Source organism: Mustela erminea, chromosome 4 (genome assembly GCF_009829155.1).
Source record: "Mustela erminea isolate mMusErm1 chromosome 4, mMusErm1.Pri, whole genome shotgun sequence".
NCBI lineage: Eukaryota > Metazoa > Chordata > Mammalia > Carnivora > Mustelidae > Mustela > Mustela erminea.
Genome location: NC_045617.1, coordinates 121,954,144 through 121,974,798, shown reverse-complemented (window position 1 = coordinate 121,974,798; position 20,655 = coordinate 121,954,144). Strand labels below are relative to the sequence as shown.

Sequence of the window (20,655 nt, the reverse complement as noted above, 5' to 3'; positions counted from 1 at the left end):
GTGCGAAGCTTCTCATGTGCTTCACTTCATCGGATCCTTAAAGCTCAATCTTGCAACTTTTGATAGTATCTCCCTCACTTCATAGGCAAGGAAAGGAAGGCTCAGGATGTGAGAGAATTAGCTTAAGGTCAGAAAGTATCAGTCTGGATTCAAATTCCTTTTTGTTTGCTTTACAGTCGTCCAGCTTTAGAACATTACCAGTAACTGAAGCAAACCTGCCTTTTTTTTTTTTTAAGATCTTATTTTTTATTTGACAGAGAGATCACAAGCAGGCAGAGAGAGGGGGGAAGCAGGCTCCCTGTGGAGCAGAGAGCCTGACACGGCTGGATCCCAAGACCTTGAGATCATGACCTGAGCAGACCTGACCTTAAACAGAGGCTTAACCCTGAGCCACCCAGGCATCCCGCAAACCTGCACTTGATTCATTTTCCATTTTAATCCCTCCCACTCAGAGGAAACTACCCAGCTGAACTGTGGCTGTTACCATTCCCTGACTTTTCTTACAATTTTACTCTGAATATATCCCTAAACAACATAGCATGTTTGATATCTTTTTGAACTTAATATGGAATAATTGTTCATGTAGTTCTATTGCAACTTGATTTTTTTTTAAAGATTTTATTTATTTATTTGACAGACAGAGATCACAAGTAGGCAGAGAGGCAGGCAAAAAGAGAGAGGAAGGGAAGCAGGCTCCCTGCTGAGCAGAGAGAGCCCGATGCAGGGCTTGATCCCAGGACCCCAAGAACATGACCTGAGCTGAAAGCAGATGCATTAGCCCACTGAGTCACCCAGGCACCCCGCAACTTGATTTTTTAAAAGATTTCATTATTATTATATTTTAAAGATTTTATTTATTTATTTGACAGAGAGAGAGACACAGCAAGAGAGGGAATACAAGCAGGGTAAGTGGGAGAGGGAAAGCAGTTTCCTGATGAGCAGAGAGCCTGATGCGGGGCTCGATCCCAAGATCCTGGGATCACGACCTGAGCCCAAGGCAGATGCTTAATGACAGCCACTTAGGTGCCCCTAAAGATTTTGTTATTTTTAAGATTCTATTTATTTGAGAGAGAGAAAAAGCACCAGCAGGGGGCAGGAGCGGAGGAAGAGGGAGAAGCAGTCTCCTTGCTGAGCGGGGAGCCTGTTGCGGAGCTTGATCCCGGGATCCTAAGATCATGACCTGACTTAAGTCTCTGCTTAATCAACTGAGCCACCCAGGTGCCCCTGCAACTTAATTTTTTTTGTTCATGTTTTTCCCTGTAATTTAGATTGCACCCTTCCACATACATTTCTGTCCATTTTTATTTTGGAAAAACCTTAAAAAACTTCTTTTGTGTTGATGGGTGTCTCTAGGTGCTATATATGAGGACTTCCATTTGTGAGTGCATTTTTCTAGGTTAACAGTATCACACAGGAAGTATACGGGACTGGTCGAGATCCTGGAGCAAGACTGATTCCCTTTGGCTGGGTTACATATCCACTCTACCACAGTTTCCTTATTTGTCAGTGGGTGAGAGTACCTATCCTTACAAAGAGTTGTTAGGTTTAAAAAAATTTTTTTTTTAAATTTGACAGAGACACAGTGAGAGAGGGAACACAAGCAGGGGGAATGGGAGAGGGGGAAGCAGGTCTCCTGATGAGCAGGGAGAGTGATGTAGGGCTCCATCCCAGGACCCTGGGATCATGACCTGAGCTGAAGGCAGACGCTGAGCCACTGAGCCACCCGGGCACCCCTGTTGTTAGGTTTAAATATGTGCACATGAGCTTAAACAGTGCCTCACACATATTAAACCCTATTTAGATATTAGCTACAGTTATATTATTTCAAAGAGCTTAATCATTAACTCACATAGCCTACTTAGTACCTCACTCACTCATCCTCCGTCCCTGATGTCACTAATAGAGGGTCAACTTCCTTTCTTGTCCCTGAGGTCTCTTCTGCATTCTCTTGCCCTTATTTGTATGGTCCAAGTCCTCCCCTGGGGGCTGGGACCCTCCTTTCTGAACCAGCCCCGGGGTTGGGGGGTGAGATTGAGCTACAGCCATGGTGAGGGTCGCAGGAACTTTATTTCAGGCATGGAAATCACATTCCAGCCTTCTGCATCCTTGAGCCCCACAGTGTCCCCTCAGAAGTGAGGGTGGTTTGTTACAACCTCTATCCTAAAACATTCCTCCTCACTCCCCATGCTCTACAAGTGACTTCAGAAGTAAACAGCCCTCCCTCCTAACTCACCGGCCAGATCTCACAGCTCTCTGTAGTGACTCTGGGCAGAGGCTGGCCTCTTGGAGCTGCCACAGACAGTGAGCCTCCCAGGGCCTGGCCTCTGCCTGTCTGTCCACGCCTCTCACCCGTGGGATCCTCAGCCACTGGCCAGTCTGGTAGCTCCTCCAGGGGCACCTCTACCTTGCTGGCTGCACAGAACCCTTGGAGTTTGCTTGACTTCTTTATGTTCTCTGTAATGCTAAATGTATTATTTTAGCTGTAAATGTTCTTAAACATTACATACTGGATATGTAGTCTGTGACTTGCCTTTTTTCTTCACGTTGTCTTTGTGAGAGTAATCCATCCTGGCACATTAGTCATACCACCACTGCATGGAACACACCACTGCTCTACGGTATTATATTTTATGAATACACCACAATTTATCCATTTTCCTGTTGGAGAATATGTGTGTTACTTCTTTTTCTCCCCATTACAAACAATACCACCAAGGACTTTTAAAAAATTTTTATAACTAAACTCTATGCCCAGCATGGGTCTTCAACTCATGACCCTGAGATCAAGAGTCACATGCTTGGGGCACCTGCGTGGCTCAGTCATTAAGCGTCTACCTTCAGCTCAGGTCAAGATCCTGGTGTCCTGGGATTGAGTCACGCTTTGGGCTTCCTGCTCAGTGGGAAGCCTGCTTCTCCCTCTCCCACTCCCCCTGCTTGTGCTCCCTCTCTCACTGTGTGTGTGTCTCTCTCTGTCAAATAAATAAATAAATCTTAAAAAAAAAAAAGTCACACACTGTACTGATTGAGCCAGCCAAGCGCCCCACCACCAACGACTTTTGTGTACTTTAATCCTTCTACATGCATGTGAGCTTGAATAGTCTGCTGTCCTCACATATCCTATTTGTCAGCAAATCATGCTGGTGTTACTTCAGAAATAACACCAGGATCTGACTGCATCCTACACCTCCACTACCATTCCACTCTGGTAGGCACTTTCACGGCTGACCTACGTGACTGCAACAGAGCCTTCTAACTGGTCTTCTGGCTTCCACCCTTACCCTGTTACAGTCCTATATCCACACAGCAGTCAGAAATTTCCCTTCACACCATGACTTGGGACTTGTCTCTCCCCTGCTCAGTATTCTGCAATGGCTCCCATTTCATGGACAGTGAAAGCCAAAGTCTTCACAAGGACCACCCAACAGGGTCCTCCTGAGTCTAGCTCTGTTGCCTCTGAACCCCTCTCCTACTCTCCACTCTGCCTCAGCCACACAGCATGAAGCCAGGAGCTGGTGGGCACTCTCTTGTCAATGCTCAGGGAATAAAGGTTTTGCTTGCCTGCTGGGGTCACAAATATGTGCCTTGGTCTATAGGGTAGCCCAACAGTTGTGTCAACAGAGCTTGTGGATATAATTTGGGTGGTGAGGAAACGCTAGAGTGGAGAAAGAGAAACTGTTCTGGACATCATTTGTGGAACTATAACTTTATACAATCCATTTGGAAAACAATTTGGCAATTACCTATGAAGTATGATGCACATTCTCTTCAACACTGTTTCCACTTCTGGAATACACCCTAAATACACCCTAAACAAACTTGCATGCATATGTAAGATTATGTAGACAAAAGTCCACGGTGCTAATGAGTTTTTGGTAATGGGTAATTGTTTGTAAGTGGGAGAGGGGGAGGAAACAAATATTCTGCAACAGGAAAATGGGCAAATTGTGGCATTTTCATAAAATATGATACCACAGAGCAGTGATGTGTTACATGCAGTGGTGGGACTAACATGGCAGCGTGGATTAATCTCACAAGCATAATGTGAAGCGGGGAAAAAGCAAGTCACGAAAGAATACCCATGTAGTGTATAATGTATTTTTTTAAAAGATATTTATTTGAGGGCACCTGGGTGGCTCATTTGTTAAGTGTCTGCCTTCAGCTCGGGTCATGATCCCAGGGTCCTGGGATCGAGCCTCATGTCAGGATCCCTGATCAGTGGGAAGCCTGCTTCTCCCTCTCCCACTCCCCCTACTTGTGTTCCTTCTGCCCCCCACCGTCAAATAAATAAATAAATAAACAAACAAACAAACAAATAAATAAATAAATAAAATCTTAAGAAGCAAAAAGATATTTATTTGAGAGAGAAGAGAATGAGAGAGGGAAGATCAGAGGGAGAAGCAGACTCCCCACTGAGTAGGGAGCCCAACACAGGACTTGATCCTGGGACTCCGGGATCGTTACCTGAGCTGAAGGTAGTTGCTCAACCAACTGAGCCACCCAAGTGCCCAAATGTAGTATGAAATGTTTAATGAAATTTACAGCTTAATTGTTTTTTAAAAAGATTTTATTTATTTATTTGACAGAGAGACACCAAGAGAGAATACAAGCAGGGGGAGTGGGAGAGGGAGAAACAGGCTCCCTGCTGATCAGGGAGCCCGCTCGACTCCAGGACCCCAGTATCATGACCTGAGTTGAAGGCAGATGCTTAAGGACTGAGCCACCCAGGTGGCCCACAGCTTAACTATTATTTAAAGTTAAATATAATATAGTAAAAGAAATGCATGAGATTGCTAAAAATGCTAAATTCAAGCCACAAGATACCTGGGCTGTGACCAGAGGATGAGTAGAGAGTGATGCAGTCAAGGGGGTGTATGTAGGGGCTCCATGGGTGCTCACTGTATGATTTTTCATATTTTTGTATGTCTAAACTATTTCTTAATAACTTAAAAGCACGGTTTGGGACCTGTGAATTCTGAAGGGCTGAACACAGGCAAAGCTAAGTCACTCCCACAGGGACATCTACAGACTCTGAAGCTCACACATCGAGCTCCCTTGGAAGACATCCAAAATGAGCCAGATTCCAAAACCCTGCGCACCTGCCCCAGCAGGAGCAAGTCAGCAGATCCAACAGCAGGTGACTCTGTAGCTAAGAAACTCAGATAACAGCATATATGAAGGCTGAAGATGTTCAAAGAGATAAAGGAAGGAATTTAATCTATTGTGCACAAACAATAGATTACAAAGAAAGAAAGTATTACTAAGAAAAAGCAGGTGGATTTGAAAAGGAAACAAATGAGGGGGTGCCTGGCAGCTCAGTTGGTAGAGCATGCAACTCTTGGTATGGAGTTGTAAGTTCAAGCCCCAAGTTGGCTGTAAAGATTACTTAAAAACAAAATCTTTACTTTGGCTTGATTCACGTTCTCAGGGTCTTGAGATCGAGACCTACCTCGGGCGCTGTGGAGGCTGCTTGAGGTTTTCTATTTTCCTTGCCTTCTGCTCCCCTCCCTGACCCTGCTCATTTGCTTTCTTGCTCTATCTAAAAACTCTTTTTAGTTAAATATAGTTTTTAAAAGATTATTTATTTATTTATTTATTTTAGAGAGAGAAAGAGCCAGCTTGGGGGAGGGGCAGAGGGAGGGAATCCTCAAGCAGACTCCCCACTCTTCCACTGATGACCCATGAGATCATGACCCGAACAGAAACCAAGAATCAAATGCTTAACCAACTGAGACACTCAGGCACCCCCTCCCAAATTAAATCTTCAAAAAACATTTTTTTTATTTTTTAATTTTATTTATTTATTTATTTATTAAAGATTTTATTTATTTATTTGACAGAGAGAAATTACAAGTACACTGAGAGGCAGGCAGAGAGAGAGAGAAGGAAGCAGGCTCCCCGCCGAGCAGAGAGCCCGATGCGGGACTCGATCCCAGGACCCTGAGATCATGACCTGAGCCGAAGGCAGCGGCTTAACCCACTGAGCCACCCAGGCGCCCCAAAAAACATTTTTTTTAATTAAAAAAGGAGCAAGCAGAACATCTCAAATTGAAATAAGTGAGTACATAAGCAATAACTTATGAATGAATAGAACAAATGAATAGAAAATGAATAGAAAAGCAGTGAGTGGAAGATGAAATCCGTAATGTGGAGCAGAGAAAACAAGTGAATAACTTTTTTTTTTTTAACAAGTGAATAATTTGGAAAGGAAGTAAAATGAAGAATAGTATGAGATGCTGCAGCCTTGGGCTTGTGTGGTTAGAGCTGCCTCACCTGGCTCCTCTGTTACAGTGCTGCTGCCAGAACAGCTCTGCAGGGGGTTGGGGGGAGTGGGGGTGGGTGGGGGGGCGGGCTTGGAGCAGCTCAGGACCATCTGTGAGCTATTGTATACTTTCCCATCCATTCCCATCCTACTTTTCCATCATTCTCTTTTGATGTTGTTCTTTCTTTCTCTCTCTCCTTTAAGATTTTATTTATTTGTGGAAGAATGAGAGAGAGCGAGTGCACACACAATAAGGGGGAGCAGTATGCAGAGGGAGAAGCAGGCTCCCTGCTGAGCAAGGAGCCTGTGCAGGACTGGATTCCAGGACCCTGAGATCATGACCTGAACTGAAGGCAGTGGCTTAACCAACTGAGCCACTCAGATGTCCCGGTTGTGTTATTTCTCAACGAGTAAGGAAACAGGTTATCCCTAAGGATTAAAGTATTTGCTGACTTAAAAAAAAAAAAGATTTTATTTATTTATTTGTCAGAGAGAGACATATCCAGAAAGGGAACATGAGCAGGGGGAGTGGGAGACGGAGAAGCAGGCTTCCCACGGAGCGGGGAGCCCGATGGGGGGCTTGATGTGGGGCTTGACTTGGGGCTTGACTTGGGGCTTGATCTCAGGATCCTGGGATCATGACCCAAGCAGAAAGCAGACGCATAAGGACTAAGCTATCCAGGCTCCCCAAGTATCTGCTGACTCTTAAAATGTTAACTGTTATTGCTGGCAGTCAGGTGAAACTCAGGTGGCAGTGGGTCAGTTCTAGGCTGACTATTGCCTGACAGTAAACCACTGAATTCTAAAGAATGTAGCAAAGATAGAGATGTCACTAATAATCCCCAGTTATTTGCTGACATCAGGTAATAAACTAGGGTGGACGTGGGGGATGGGGAGGGGTGCGAGCTGTCTCTAAAGAGCCTTGCAAGAGCAGGTGTCACCCGGATCAGGACACTTCCCATTTCCTGGTGGCATACGGAGAGTTGCTGTCCTCCACATGGGTTGTTTTCTTCTAAAGGAAGCCAAGCAACTGTTATAAAAAACTAGTTTTTGAACTTTTTGTTATGAAATGTTTTAAATTAAAATTTTTTTAAAGATTTTATTTATTTATTTGACAGAGAGAGATCACAAGCAGGCAGAGAGGCAGGCAGAGAGGAGGAAGCAGGCTCCCTGCTGAGCAGAGAGCCCGATGCGGGGCTCGATCCCAGGACCCTGAGATCATGACCTGAGCCGAAGGCAGTGGCTTAACCCACTGAGCCACCCAGGCGCCCCTTAAATTAAATTTAATTTTATTAAAGATTTTATTTATTTTTTCAAGATTTTATTTATTTATTTGACAGGCAGAGATCACAAGTAGGCAGAGAGGTAGGCAGATAGAGACAGAGGTGAAAGCAGGCTCCCCGCTGAGCAGAGACCCTGATGCGGGGCTCCATCCCAGCACCCGGGGATCATGACCTGAGCTGAAGGTAGAGGCTTTAACCCACTGAGCCACCAGGTGCCCCAAAGATTTTACTTATTTGTCAGAGAGCACAAGTAGGCAGAGCGGCAGACAGAGCAAGAAGGAGGAGCAGGCTCTCCGCTGCGTAGGGAGCTAGATGCGAGGCTTGATCCCAGGGCGTTCATGACCTGAACTGAAGGCAGCCGCTCAACCGACTGAGTCACCCAGGTGCCTCTGAAACTTTTTAAAAAATAAGGTCTATACCCGACATGGGCCTCAAACTCATGATCAAGATCAAGAGTTGCCTGCTCTACTGACTGAGCTAGCCAGATAACCATGAGGCTTTTAAAACAGTAGGAAGGGACACCTGAGTGCCTCAGTCCGTTAAGTGCCTGACTCAAGGTTTTGGCTCAGGTCATGATCTCAGGGTCGTGACACTGTGCCCTCCACACCCAGTGTGGAGCCTGCTTATGATTCTCTCTCTCCCTCTCTCTAGCCCCTCTCCCCAAAAAAACCGGTAGAAAGAATAGTATAAAGAGCACCTGTATACCCACATCTGAATCCAACAATTGTCAGCATTTTTCCATGTTTAAAAGTATGTCAGTGGAGCACCTGGGTTGCTCAGTTGGTCAAGTGTCTGCTTTTGGCCTTGGGGTCTCAGGTCTTGGTCCCAGGCTCCTGGGAGGCAAGACCCACGTGGAGCTCCTGGCTCAGCAGGGAGCCTGCTTCCCCCACTCCCCCTGCTCTCGCTCTCTCTCTCAAATAAATAAAATCTTTTTTAAAAAAGTCTAAAAATAAAAATATATCAAATATATATTCAATTAGGGGCACCTGGCTGCCTCTGTCAGCAGAGCATGGGTCTCTTGATCTCAGGGTCACTGAGTTCAAGCCCCATATTGGGCCTAAAGCTTGCTTTAAAAAAATAATAAAAAAATTTTAAAAATATGTAAAATTCTATACATGTACGTATATGCATGTGCACACATTTGGCAGGCTCATTTCAAAGTGAGTCATCATGACATTTTATATCTGAATACTTCAGCGTGCATAAGTATGTCCAGTGTAAGGGCATTTACCTACATATCCACTATACTATTATCATACCCAAGAAAACTGACCATAATTCCCAATTTTACTCATACTTAATTGATACTCTGTTTTTCCCAGCATTCTCAAAATGTTTCTTATGGAAGGTTTTGTTGTTTTTTGTTTTAATTTTTTAAATAATTTAAAAAATTTTTAATAAACATATAATGTATTATTAGCTCCAGGGGTACAGGTCTGTGAATCGCCAGGTTTACACAGTTCACAGCACTCCCCAATGTCCATAACCCCACCACTCTTTCCCTACCCCCTTCCGCCGGGCAACCCTCAGTTTGTTTTGTGAGATTAAGAGTCTCTTATGGTTTGTCTCTCTCCCGATCCCATCTTGTTTCATTTATTCTTTTCCTACCCCCCAAACCCCCTACATTGCATCTCCACTTTCTCATACCAGGGAGATCATATGATAGTTGTCTTTCTCCGCTTGACTTATTTTGCTAAGCATAATACCCTCTAGTTCCATCCATGTCATTGCAAATGGCTGCAATTCTTTTGATGGCTGCATAGTATTCCATTATACACATACACCACATCTTCTTTATCCATTCATCTATTGATGGACATCTAGGTTCTTTCCATAGTTTGGCTATTGTGGACATTGCTGCTATAAACATTTGGGTGCAGGTGCCCCTTTGGATCACTATGTTTGTATCTTTAGGGTAAATACCCAATAGTGCAATTGCTGGGTCGTAGGTTAGCTCTATTTTCAACTTTTTGAGGAACCTCCATGCTGTTTTCCAGAGTGGTTGCACCAGTTTGCTGTTTTTTAAATTTAAGTAGGTTCCACACTAAGTATGGAGTCTAACACAGGGCTTGAACTCTGGAGATCAAGACGGAAGCGGAGAACAGGCGTCAGACACTTAACCAACTAAGCCCCCCCAAGCACCCTGGCGGTATCATTTCTTAAAAGAGTCAGTATGCAATCAAGGATCAAGCACTTTATTTTATGTTACATCTTATTACTCTTTTGATTTCAGAATGACCCCCTTCTTTTCTCCTTTCTAGGACATTGATCTTTTGAAGAGACCAGGCTAGTCATCTTGTAGAATGTTCCGTGTATTGGCTTTGTCTACTTGTGCCATTTTGGTGTTTTGAAGTTGTTCCTCAATCTTCTCTGCATTTTCTTTTTTTTTAAAGATTTTATTTATTTATTTGACAGAGAGAGATCACAAGTAGGCAGAGAGGCAGGCAGAGAGAGAGGAGGAAGCAGACTCCCTGCCGAGCAGAGAGCCCGATGCGGGACTCGATCCCAGGACCCTGAGATCATGACCCGAGCCGAAGGCAGCGGCCCAACCCAATGAGCCACCCAGGCGCCCCGAAGGCAGATATTTAACTGACTGAGCCACCCAGGAGCCCCAGCAAGAGATATTTATTCTGTCACAGTTCTGGAGCCCAGAAACTGTCTAAAAGTTTCCCTAGGCCAAAATCAAGGGGTCCACAGGGCCTTGTCCCCTCCAGAGACCCTAGGGGAGAATCCATTCCTTGTCTCCTCCAGCTTCTTGTAGTTGTTGGCAGTTGTTGTGACTAGTGGTCACATCAGTCCAGTCTGCCCTTGAGGCACATGGCCTTCCCTTCACTATGTGTGTGCTGACTCCTCTGCTTCCCAAAACAACTGTATAAATGATTGCATTTGGGGTCCGCAGGATAAGCCAGGATAATCTCCCATCTCAAAATCCTTGACTAAGGGGTGGCTCAGTGGGTTAAAGCCTCTGCCTTCTGCTCAGGTCATGATCCCAGAGTCCTGGGGTCGAGCCCCATATTGGGCTCTCTGCTCAGCGGGGAGCCTGCTTCCTCCTCTCTCTCTGCCTGCTTCTCTGCCTACTTGTGAGCTCCATCTGTCAAATAAATAAATAAAATCTTAAAAAAAAAATCCTTGACTGAATCACACCACAGATTCTCTTTTCCCTTGTGAAAGGTAGCAATCACAGGTTCCAGGGACTAGGATGTAGGTATCTTTTAGGAGATCATTTCAGTTTACCACATGCTGTGTGCTTCACAGGGCCTTCCATCAGAGGGATCATCATATCTCCTTGTCCTCCCCCCCCTCCCCTCCCCCTCCTCCTCCTCCTCCTTCTTTTCTCCTTCTCCTCCTCCTCCTTCTTCTTTTTTTGTTAAAGTAGGCTCCATAACCAATGTGGGGATTGAACTCACAACCCTGAGATCAAGAGTCGCATGCTCCACGGACCGAATCAGCCAGGCACCCACTACTTGTCCCATTCTTTTTTTTTTTAAGATTTTATTTATTTTGTCAGGGAGAGAGCAAGCGAGAGCGAGCACATGCAGGGGGAGCAGCAGACAGAGGGAGAAGGAAGTTCCCCGCCAAGCAAGGACCTTAATGCGGGACTTGATCCCGGGACCCTAGGATCATGACTGGAGCTGAAGGCAGATGCTTAACCAACTGAGCCACGGGGGGTGTCTTTTTTTTTTTTTTTTTTTTTTTAGATTTTATTTACTTATTTGTCAGAGACTGAGAGAGAGAGAGAGATCTTGATCTTAGCTTGATCACCCAGTTGAAAGTGGTGGCCCCTAGATCTCTTCATTGTCAAGGTACTTTCCCTGCTTGTGGTTGACAAGTTTTGGCACCTTGAATGCATATTCTGTTCCCCATCAACCTTTCACCTGATGGTTTCAGCATCCATTTCTGATCTTTGTCCTGTGTAGAGGAGGAAAGTGTTCCCTGACCTTCGTAGGGTCCCTGGCTGCGTTTAAACATTAAGGCAATAACACAGAAAAGCAGCATACAAATTTAATAATATAAGTTTCCCATGACACTGGAGCCTTTATATGGAAACAAAGAACCAAGGACACGGTGAAACCTATTTGCTTTTCTGGTGGGTTGAACAAAGAGAGGCAGTTGTGTGACAAAGCAACTCAACCGCAGGGAGGTGACAGGAAATCAGAATTGTTTTAACACGGTCTGTCAGCCTCTCATCCTTGGTAATGAGAATGTCTTCCTTCCTCTGGCTACAGCGAGGGCACTTTCACGGGGGAGCTTTATTTCCTGCTTTCAGGAAGAAAAAGGAAGGACAGACCACCCTCTGCACCTGCTGTTTGTCCAGTGCCTTTAACTCAAAATAATCAGTATGCCAACACCCCATGTTTGGGACTCCTTCACCTGAGTTAGTTCATTCAGGTTTGCAAAATGATGATTTTCTAGTTGATTATTCTTCCTCCACATATTAGATGATATCCTGCTGTAAAAGAAGTAATAAATAAGTCATTTCATCAACTGGTATTTTGTCTAACCTGAATGACTTGTTTCCACCGCAAAGGCAGGATATATGATGCACTTTTTCCCTCTTTATTTACAGTATTGTGTGTGTACGGAGCTGGTATAAAAGTCTCCAACAGTGGCAAATGAGATCCCTCTCTTCTTTGTAGACAATGGTCCGGGAAACTTCCCTGTGGTCCCTTTGACCTTATCAAATGCCTTGCTAACACCCAGACACGCTGAGACACTGGTCTTCCTCTGATCTCTGTTTTTAAAATTGTGGCCGACGAAATACCCACGGGGTTGGCATGGATGTGATTTCTGGTCCCAATCCCACAGGAGTGTGAACTTCTGTTGGAAGTCTTCCAGAGAGACTTCTCTGACCTGGATCCAGAACAAAGCCAGAGGCTTCATCCCCTGAAGATGTGGTCTTTGATACTTTGTTTACAAAAAGAGGCAGCCAGCTTGTGAGTTATAGTTGGCCAATTTGATTTTTTTAGAAATATTGCATTCAAACATTATTTATCTTGTTGAGTTTTTTGGTGTTCTCTTAAATTATGCATCCAGGAGTGCCTGAGTGGTTCAGGGGCGTGTCTCCTTTTGGCTCAAGTGATGATTCCAGGATCCTGGGATGGAGACCTAAGCCCCGCCGTCTCCCTCTGCCCCTCTCCCTGCTCATGCTTTCTGTCTCTCCCTCAAATAAATTATTAAAAAAAAACAAACAATAAAATATGCACCCAAAGTGCAGTCCTGCTTTGTTGGGGATGGGTTGGGACAGGAAGAAATTTCTTGTTTAATTTTCAGTCCTCAGGCCCTTGGCTTTATCTCCCGACTGCTAATCTGAGATCCACCGAAATCCTGATTTCAGCACTGAGCATTGGCTGATGTCCCCATGGCAAACAGAGCCTCCAGGCCCACTTCATTTTCTGCATTCTTACTTTCTATTATTTATGGGTTTTGAAGATTTCCCTTACCTTTCTGCCAGCTAAACGTTACACTAAAAGTGTGTTCTTAAAAATATTCCATCCAGAATATAAGGAAAGGAAAAACTACTCTTTCATTGTGATAATTTGAGTGAGGATTGTTTGGTCAAAAACAAGTGCAAACTTTTGTCTTAGATCTTCTCTCCTAATCGTTTTTAAACTTTTATTTAAAAGATTTTATTTATGGGGCACCTGGGTGGCTCAGTGGGTTAAAGCCTCTGCCTTTGGCTCAGGTCATGATCCCATGGTCCTGAGATTGAGCCCCACATTGGGCTTTCTGCTTGGCAGGGAGCCTGCTTCCCTTCCTCTCTCTCTGTCTTCTTCTCTGCCTACTTGTGATCTCTATCAAATAAATAAAAAAATCTTAAAAAAAAAAGATTTTATTTATTTATTTGACACACAGCAAGAGAGCACAAGCAGGGGGAGCAACAGAGGGGGAGAGAGAAGCAGGCCACCCGCTGAGCAGGGAGCCTAACATGGGGCTCAATCCCAGGACTCCAAGATCATGACTTAGAGGGGAGTCTGCTCCAGATTCTCTCTCCCTCTCTTTCCCCCTCTGCTCCTCACCCAGGGATGGGGCCTAGGGCTCTGCCTCACGCCCTCCTGGGGGAGGATCCTCTCTCAGCTGACCATTCTTGGCTAAGAAGAAACAAGGTCACTCTTCACAAGACTTCTGCCACATCTACTTCAGAGAAAGTAGCTCTTGGGTCAGACATTCATGGTATCATTTCCTTTTTTCCTCAGTACTTTTTAAAATTTAATTTTAATTTTTATTTTTTAAAGATTTTATTTATTTATTTGAGAGAGAGAGAGTGAGAGAGAGCATGAGTGAGGAGAAGGTCAGAGAGCGAAGCAGACTCCCCATGGAGCTGGGAGCCTGATGCGGGACTCGATCCCGGGACTCCAACCAACTGAGCCACCCAGGCGTCCCTAATTTTTATTTTTTTTAAAGTAGGCTCCACACTGGGCTTAAACAGATGACCCTGAGATCAAGACCTGAGCTAAGATCAAGAAGTTGGACTCTTATCCAACTGAGCCACCCAGGCACCCCTCCCCCAGTATTTCTAATAACACTGTTAGCAAGACCTTGTCAGATGTGCAATTTTTAGTGGTATTAGACAGCAGATGTCCCTGCAGACACCACTCTCTCCATTCTTCCAGCATCATACTTATCTTATGATCTGCATTAGAAAAGCAGAACCCCCCCACCCCACTGCTTAGGGCCTGGGTTTCTCTCTCCTTTCTTCCCTCAGATGTCCCCCTGCCTCCTCTGCCAGCCAGATTCTTCCTCTATATGTCCCCTGTGTGGTTGGTAACAGTGTGGTTTACCGGCCAAGACAAAGTATTACATTAATCAGTTTACTCCGAGAACTAGCAAGTAAAAGGGGGAAAGTTAAGCATTTACCCTGACTTTCCCTATAATCCATGCTTCAGGGTAACCCAACAGCTTTGATGAGGGAAAGCTCTTTTTTTTTTTACTGAAGAATTTCAGGTAATAAACGGCGTAGAAATAATAGAATTTTAAAAAATCGACATTTCAGGGTGCCTGGGTGGCTCAGTCATTAGGTGTCTGCCTTCGGCTCAGGTCATGGTCCCAGGGTCCCGGGATCAAGCCCAGCATTAGGTTTCCTGATCTGTGAGGAGCCTGCTTCTCCCTCTGCCCCTCCCCCTGCTTGTGTGTTCTCTCTCTCACTGTCTGTCAAATAAATAAAATCTTTAAAAGAAAAAATTAGCATCTCAACAACCCCTCAAAAATGATTCAGGCAAAACCCATCTGTGGATGAAATTATCAGTTGGAAGGTTGATGGGGGAACTTACAAAGGAGGGGTCGGGCCATGGCCACAAGCCAAGCTCAAGCTCGGCTTTACTCAGTACTTGCCCCAGGTGGTGCAGTAGGAAGCCCACACCATCTGGGAGAGTCCTATCGCACAGCCCTCCCCCGCCCCCAAATGGAATTGGCAGCAGAACCTTCAGGTTTGATAACCGGAAATGTGAAGGATAGAGGAAGAAGTTAAATGACAGTCTGAGGAACAAACTGACAAATCAGAGTAGAAGGTTCTATAGGACAAATGCCTCTATTTCTGCATAGGTGGTATCAAGAAAAAGAAAGGGTGGGGGCAGGCAGATTAATCTAGATTTAAGAGACATCAAAATGAGGGGCACCTGGGTGGCTCAGTGGGTTAAGCCTCTGCCTTTGGCTTGGGTCATGATCTCAAGGTCCTGGGATCGAGCCCCACATCGGGCTCTCTGCTCAGCGGTGAGCCTGCTTCCTCCTCTCTCTGCCTGCCTCTCTGCCTACTTGTGATCTCTCTCTCTCTCTGTCAAATAAATAAATAAAATCTTAAAAAAAAAAAAGAGACATCAAAATGAAATGTGTAGGTTTTCTTTGGATCCTCATTTGAACAAAACCATAAATAAGACATTGCTGACACATTTGATGAAATTTACACATTGACTAGATGGATATTAGATGATATAGAGTTATTGTTAATGTTTTGGGTGTGCAACAGTGTTATGGTCATATAATAAAATGTTCCATTTTTAAAAAATGAGATGCATACTTAAGAATGTAGGGTTGAATGTCACAAAGTCTGGGATTTGCCTCAAAGTATTTCAACCAAGAAAAGGAAAAGAAAAAAGAATTACAGGAAGCAACTGTTGGACATGTGGAGTGTACATGGGGTTCGTTAAGATATTTTCTCTAACTTTGTGCTTTTAAAAATGTCTGTAAGTGAGAAAAATTAAAGTATTACATTACAAATTCTGGATCAGATGACAAATTCTGGATCAAAAACAGTAAAATTGTACCATATCCTCACATACAGTAATTTCATTTTTTTCTGAAGGAATGAATTATTCTAATGTTTCTTAGATGTTAGGGTAATTAGAGAAGCAAGTTCAAAGTAAAATGAACCTTTAACTCTAATTGAATGTGACCCTTACTCCTTAGTCATTAACATTCTTACCACCTCCTCTAGGCATCATTATTTTCTTTCCATATGGAGGAAAGCTATGGCTCTCCCACTCATCTGTAGCTGCCCATTCTCTTCACAGCATCTGCCTGAGGATGGTGCTATTTTCTCACATCATTCCTCACCGTGCTTATTCCTCTGCCACGCTGGCCTGCGAGAGCCTTCCCATCTGCATGTCACACACCTGCCTCACAGAGGATTCCACCTTAGCAATATAAAACAGGGCAGATTTTTAAATATCTCCCTGCTACTCCTCATTACACCTGTGGAGGTGAATCTGTTTTCCTGTGAGAAAGAAGAATGTGAAAGGGAAAGGATTTAATCTGCCAAAATCTGATTTCCACGGGCAATAAGCACACCAGCTTCCTCCCCAAAGCTCATCCCCAGCCTCTTTCAAGTGGACACGAAGATACGCACGGACAGAACCACAAAGACTCTACAAATGCTCATTCTCCTTCATTAAAAACGTTAAGTTACAAATATTGACTTATAAATATTCAAGGTGCGTGGTACACATAGTTCTTTACCCTGAATCCAAATTTTGCCCTTCTCGAACTTTTACCAACCTGCTCCATAGCCAGCATCTTACCTCAAAGAGGAAGCTCAGCCTTCCCCAATTCCCTGAGTTCGCATTTATTCAATTCTACAGGCCTGCCTAGCCCTGCCTAAGAAAAGGACCAATCATCGCCCCAGGAAGGCAGAAGCCGTAGTGGGCCAAACCCAGCAATGATGTGGAAACAAGTGCTCTCAAGTGAGGGCAGGACTTCCTGTGTGGAAGAAGCCAGGCTTGCAGTCCTAACAGAATAATCTCCTTGTCAAAGAGAACTTGGTTTTGCAAAAGGCTAGAGTCTAAAGGAAGGTGGAACTGTTTTTTAGGCAACTCTAGCAAACCCCCTATGGACCCACAGTCCCGAAGGCTAAGTCCAAGGCCCTCTTCTCCTGTGGCAGGCGTACAGGTCAGAGTGTCCCATAGACGCTGACTTTGGCCAGGGAGATGCTCTCTGTGTACTGGTTCCGGCCTTTCTCATACAGGACATAGAGCTGGGGGGCCTCGTCCTTCCCGCCCATGCTGCCTTCTAGGGCTGCCAGTGAGGAGTAGCCACTGGGGCCTGGCCACAGCTGGACCGTCTCTTTCCGCCACGAGGTACCATTGCTGAAGCTCCAGCGCAGCGTCAGGTTCACCCCTGTGGAGGGCACGAGGGTCAGGGAAGGGAGGGGCTCTGGGTGCCCCTTCTCTAGGTAACAGGGGCTCCCCCCCACCACTGGCCCCATCCAAGAGATACTCACGAAACTCGGGATGGGCTGGATTGGAGAAGAAGATGATGCCAGAGCTGGTGGCTACAGCGCCTGCAGCCACCACAGGGTCCACGAGCTCAGGGTCGAAGGTTACATCACGGGGCCGTATTGTGTCACAGGCATCATAGCTGCGGAGGACAATTCGACAGTGGCAGTGGTAGTTGTTCTGGTTTCGGGCGTTGATGACGACTGAGCCATCTGGGAGCTCATAGGGCTAACAAGAGAGAATAGGGCTTCAGCAAGACCCAGGGAGGGGGCAGGGCAAAGGACCCTTGTCCCTGAGGAAGCAGGCCGGGTGGCACAGAGCTGAGCCGCCAGATCCTGAGGGAAATGGTGCTTTGGAGGGGGCAAAACAGGGGGTGGGTGGGGAGCAGCCCATGGACTTCTGACCTGGCACTCATCAGGGTTGAAATCGTTCTCCCGCTTGGGCTGGCCATAGGGGATGCCACTGACCCCACTGCCATAGCGCCAGGAGGCACCATGATCATCACTGAGGAGGCAGAAGACCCCATCCCGCTCCAGCGTTCCATGGCCACACACGATGAGGCGGCCCTTCCGCGGCTCCCGCTGTTTCTGTGGGAAAGGAAGCTGGGTATCACCGAGGGAGACACTGAAGGGGCTCACAGGCAGGGAAGGGGAACCCATCACCCCCCAAGTGTGGGAACACATCTGGTCCCCTTCAGTTCCATCCTGGCTACTGAGGGTCCCGGGAAGATTCCATAAACACCCATGGCCTGAATTGAGCTCCTTCAAAGAATAAGCTCCTTTGAGACATCTAGGGTATACACTGGAGGACAGGTTGTGCACAAGACAAGGGGTTCTAGCCACAGGGGTGCATGGAAGCTTGAAGCTATGCTTGGTGCTCATTCACAAGCTGTACACCATAGCACAGGCTTACATCTGCTCAAAGGAAGCGGTGCCTTTTTCCATTCTGCACAGCCCTGTTGACAACCCCCAAATGGGAAAGCAATGGCAAAGTCCCATCTTCCCTTGGGAGGGAGTTTCTCCCAGGATGTCCCTTTCTTCCAAGGAATCCCAAACTAAGGGGAAACCTGACTTCACAAGACCTTCTCCCCAGGGAAGAAGCCCAACTGCGGGCAGACTCCTCAAAAGGCAGCCCCCTCCACCCATCTCGGAACAGAGACCTGGATGCCGGAGCCTGGCCCAGGGGCAAACATCTCGGTGCCAATGTCCAGTGAAAGATTTCGGGGAGGGCTCCAGGAAACACCGTCATCTTTGCTCCACACCAGCATGGTAGAGGCCACCTGGCAGCCAGCCTTGTGAGCGCAGAGGGAATAGAAAAGGAACACCACTCCTGTCTCTATATCGCTCACCACTGCCCCCAGGTTCAGCCCATCTGGGGTTTCCCCATCATCTACAATGAAGGCTGTTGGAGACCAGGTGCTGCCTGAAGAGAAAGGAGAGGTAATCCAGGGTGAGCACTCTGAAGGTGCCCTTTCTACCACTCCCTGTCAATTTCCAGCTCTTGATAAGGACCCAAGGCCCCAGAGTGGTCCCAGGGCCCTACAAGACTGCCCCACCTCCCCTCTCTGACCTTATCTATTCTACCCTTGCTCGCTCCATCATGTCCCCCAAGCTCCTTCCCATTCCTCGAATACTTCTCTCCTGGAGGCCTCTGAACAGGCTTGTGATATCTGCCTGGTACATTCTTCTTCAGGTAACTCTCACCTCCTTTACTCAAAAGTCACCTGTTTAAAACTGCAACCAGGGGTGCCTGGGTAGCTTAGTCAGTTAAGTGTCTGCCTTTGACTCAGGTCATGATCCCAGGATTCTGGGGATCTGCATCAGGATCGCTCAGCAGGATCTGATCTCTCCCTCTGTCTCTCCCTCTGCTGCTATCTCTGCCACTCCCCCTGCTTTGTGCTCTCTCACTCTAGATATCTCTCAAATAAATACATAAAATCTTAAAAAAAAATTGCAGCCCGTTTTATTTTTCTCCATTATATTTATCACTTTCCAACACAAAAAAATAAATTTACTTATTTATTATGTTTCACAACCATAATCACAGAATCTAGAACAGGGCCCAGTATATAGCAAGTGCCCAATAAATGTTTGAATGTTCAACTCCTAGATGATCACAATTTCTAGAACACTGCTCTGGACAGCTTCCCTCATAAAGTTCCCTCTACCCTTCAGGGAACCCAGGCCTCCAGCTCTCCCAATGGTCCTATACTATTCTCAGGGGCCTTGGGAAGGTCAGGCTCCACACCCATGCAACCTAACACCAGCCGTTGTCATCTAGGCATCTTTATACCCTGGTCAGTGGATCTCCGAAGAGCAATGAACTTGGCCCCCTCATCCGATGTGGACATTTTCCTGGCCTCGGCGAAGGCAAGGAGAGTCCCTTGAGGAGTGGTTGTGATGAGCGGGATTCGGAAGGTGTGCACAGAACCGATCTGCTTCCCGCTCACCCACAGCAGCTGCTCCATGGTCACCAGCGGCTGAACCTGTGAACGGAGAAGGAAGGGAGTTTCAACGGACAAACTCGACTTCGGGTTTTAGGACGGATGAACAGAGGCTCCGAGTTGAGTTTCCCTGGGAAAGCGATGTTGGGGATCAGAGTGTGGATGGGGGGCAGAATGAGGAAGGGGAACCGGAGGAGAGTTTGGAGCAAAGCTGGGGCCTCGGAGCCGGGGAAGGGCTAAGAGGGGAGAAGGCGCCTTCTGGCAACGCGGGGGTGGGGGACCTCCAAAGGGGAACGAGCGTGAATGAAGAGGAGACTCGGAGTACAGGAGGGCAGGAGGACAAGGGCCCCGGGAGGGAGAGGGGTTGGGAGCGCATGGAGGGAACGGGGTCTGAGAACGGCGAGAAAGTCCCTCGCAGGATGGGATCTCAGCAGCCCGCGGCCCGGGGGACGCTGGGCACAGACGACCTGCGTGGGTCAGGGATGGGGATATACGAGGGGAGACTCACCAGACTGAAGTCTTTCCTTATCCCAGCCCCAAATTCTGCCAGAGATAACAGCAGCAGAAAGATCGCGGCAAATACCCAAACTCTACAGCCTCCCCAGAACCCCGGCATCTGCGGTCCCCCGGGTCGGCCCGGGAGCACTGCGCCGGGTCCGCCCGCCATCCTATCTCTTCCCGGGCCGCCGGGACCCCCGCCCTCAGGGTTAGACGCGGGCCGGAGTCTGTCAGCTGACCCGGCCCTTTAAACGCCAGCTACTACCGCCCCCCTCACCCGCAACTCCCCTAACCCGCCCCGAGTCCAGCCACCTGCCGCACTTCCGCGACTCTAATTGGCCCTCACACACTCCAGACTCCTCACATGACCCTTCGGCGCCTTGGAGCTGGACCTTCCAATTGGCTCCTTTTGAAGCCTCGGAGCTTGTGACCCGGACTAGAAGCTTATTGGCTGGGATGAAGAAGGGT

The 20,655-nt window shown here is 46.6% G+C and overlaps 1 protein-coding gene and 1 long non-coding RNA gene across 2 annotated transcripts; both read right to left on the bottom strand.

Moving 5' to 3' along the window:
- Positions 1-11,548: 11,548 nt before the first annotated feature.
- On the bottom strand, positions 11,549-12,651 carry LOC116589007. Its single transcript, XR_004285140.1, has 2 exons — positions 12,309-12,651; positions 11,549-11,992 (listed from the first exon to the last, which is right to left on the bottom strand). It is a non-coding gene; the product is annotated as an uncharacterized LOC116589007 (long non-coding RNA).
- Positions 12,652-16,401: 3,750 nt separating this feature from the next.
- Positions 16,402-20,450, bottom strand: NEU1 (neuraminidase 1). Its single transcript, XM_032340824.1, has 6 exons — positions 20,198-20,450; positions 19,539-19,731; positions 18,406-18,668; positions 17,651-17,833; positions 17,252-17,474; positions 16,402-17,148 (listed from the first exon to the last, which is right to left on the bottom strand). Exons 1-6 carry the CDS (start codon positions 20,354-20,356, stop codon positions 16,922-16,924), a joined length of 1,248 nt encoding a protein of 415 aa, XP_032196715.1. The 5' UTR covers positions 20,357-20,450; the 3' UTR covers positions 16,402-16,921.
- Between the last annotated feature and the right edge of the window lie 205 nt (positions 20,451-20,655).

Excerpts from the sequence above, each read along its gene's own strand:
- NEU1 (XM_032340824.1), bottom strand. The coding sequence starts at position 20,356 with ATGGCGGGCGGACCCGGCGCAGTGCTCCCGGGCCGACCCGGGGGACCG. Across the intron at positions 18,669-19,538 it reads TCGGAGATCCACTGACCAGG|GCAGCACCTGGTCTCCAACA; the intron begins GTATAAAGATGC and ends CTTTCTCTTCAG. Across the intron at positions 17,475-17,650 it reads TCAACCCTGATGAGTGCCAG|CCCTATGAGCTCCCAGATGG; the intron begins GTCAGAAGTCCA and ends CTCTCTTGTTAG.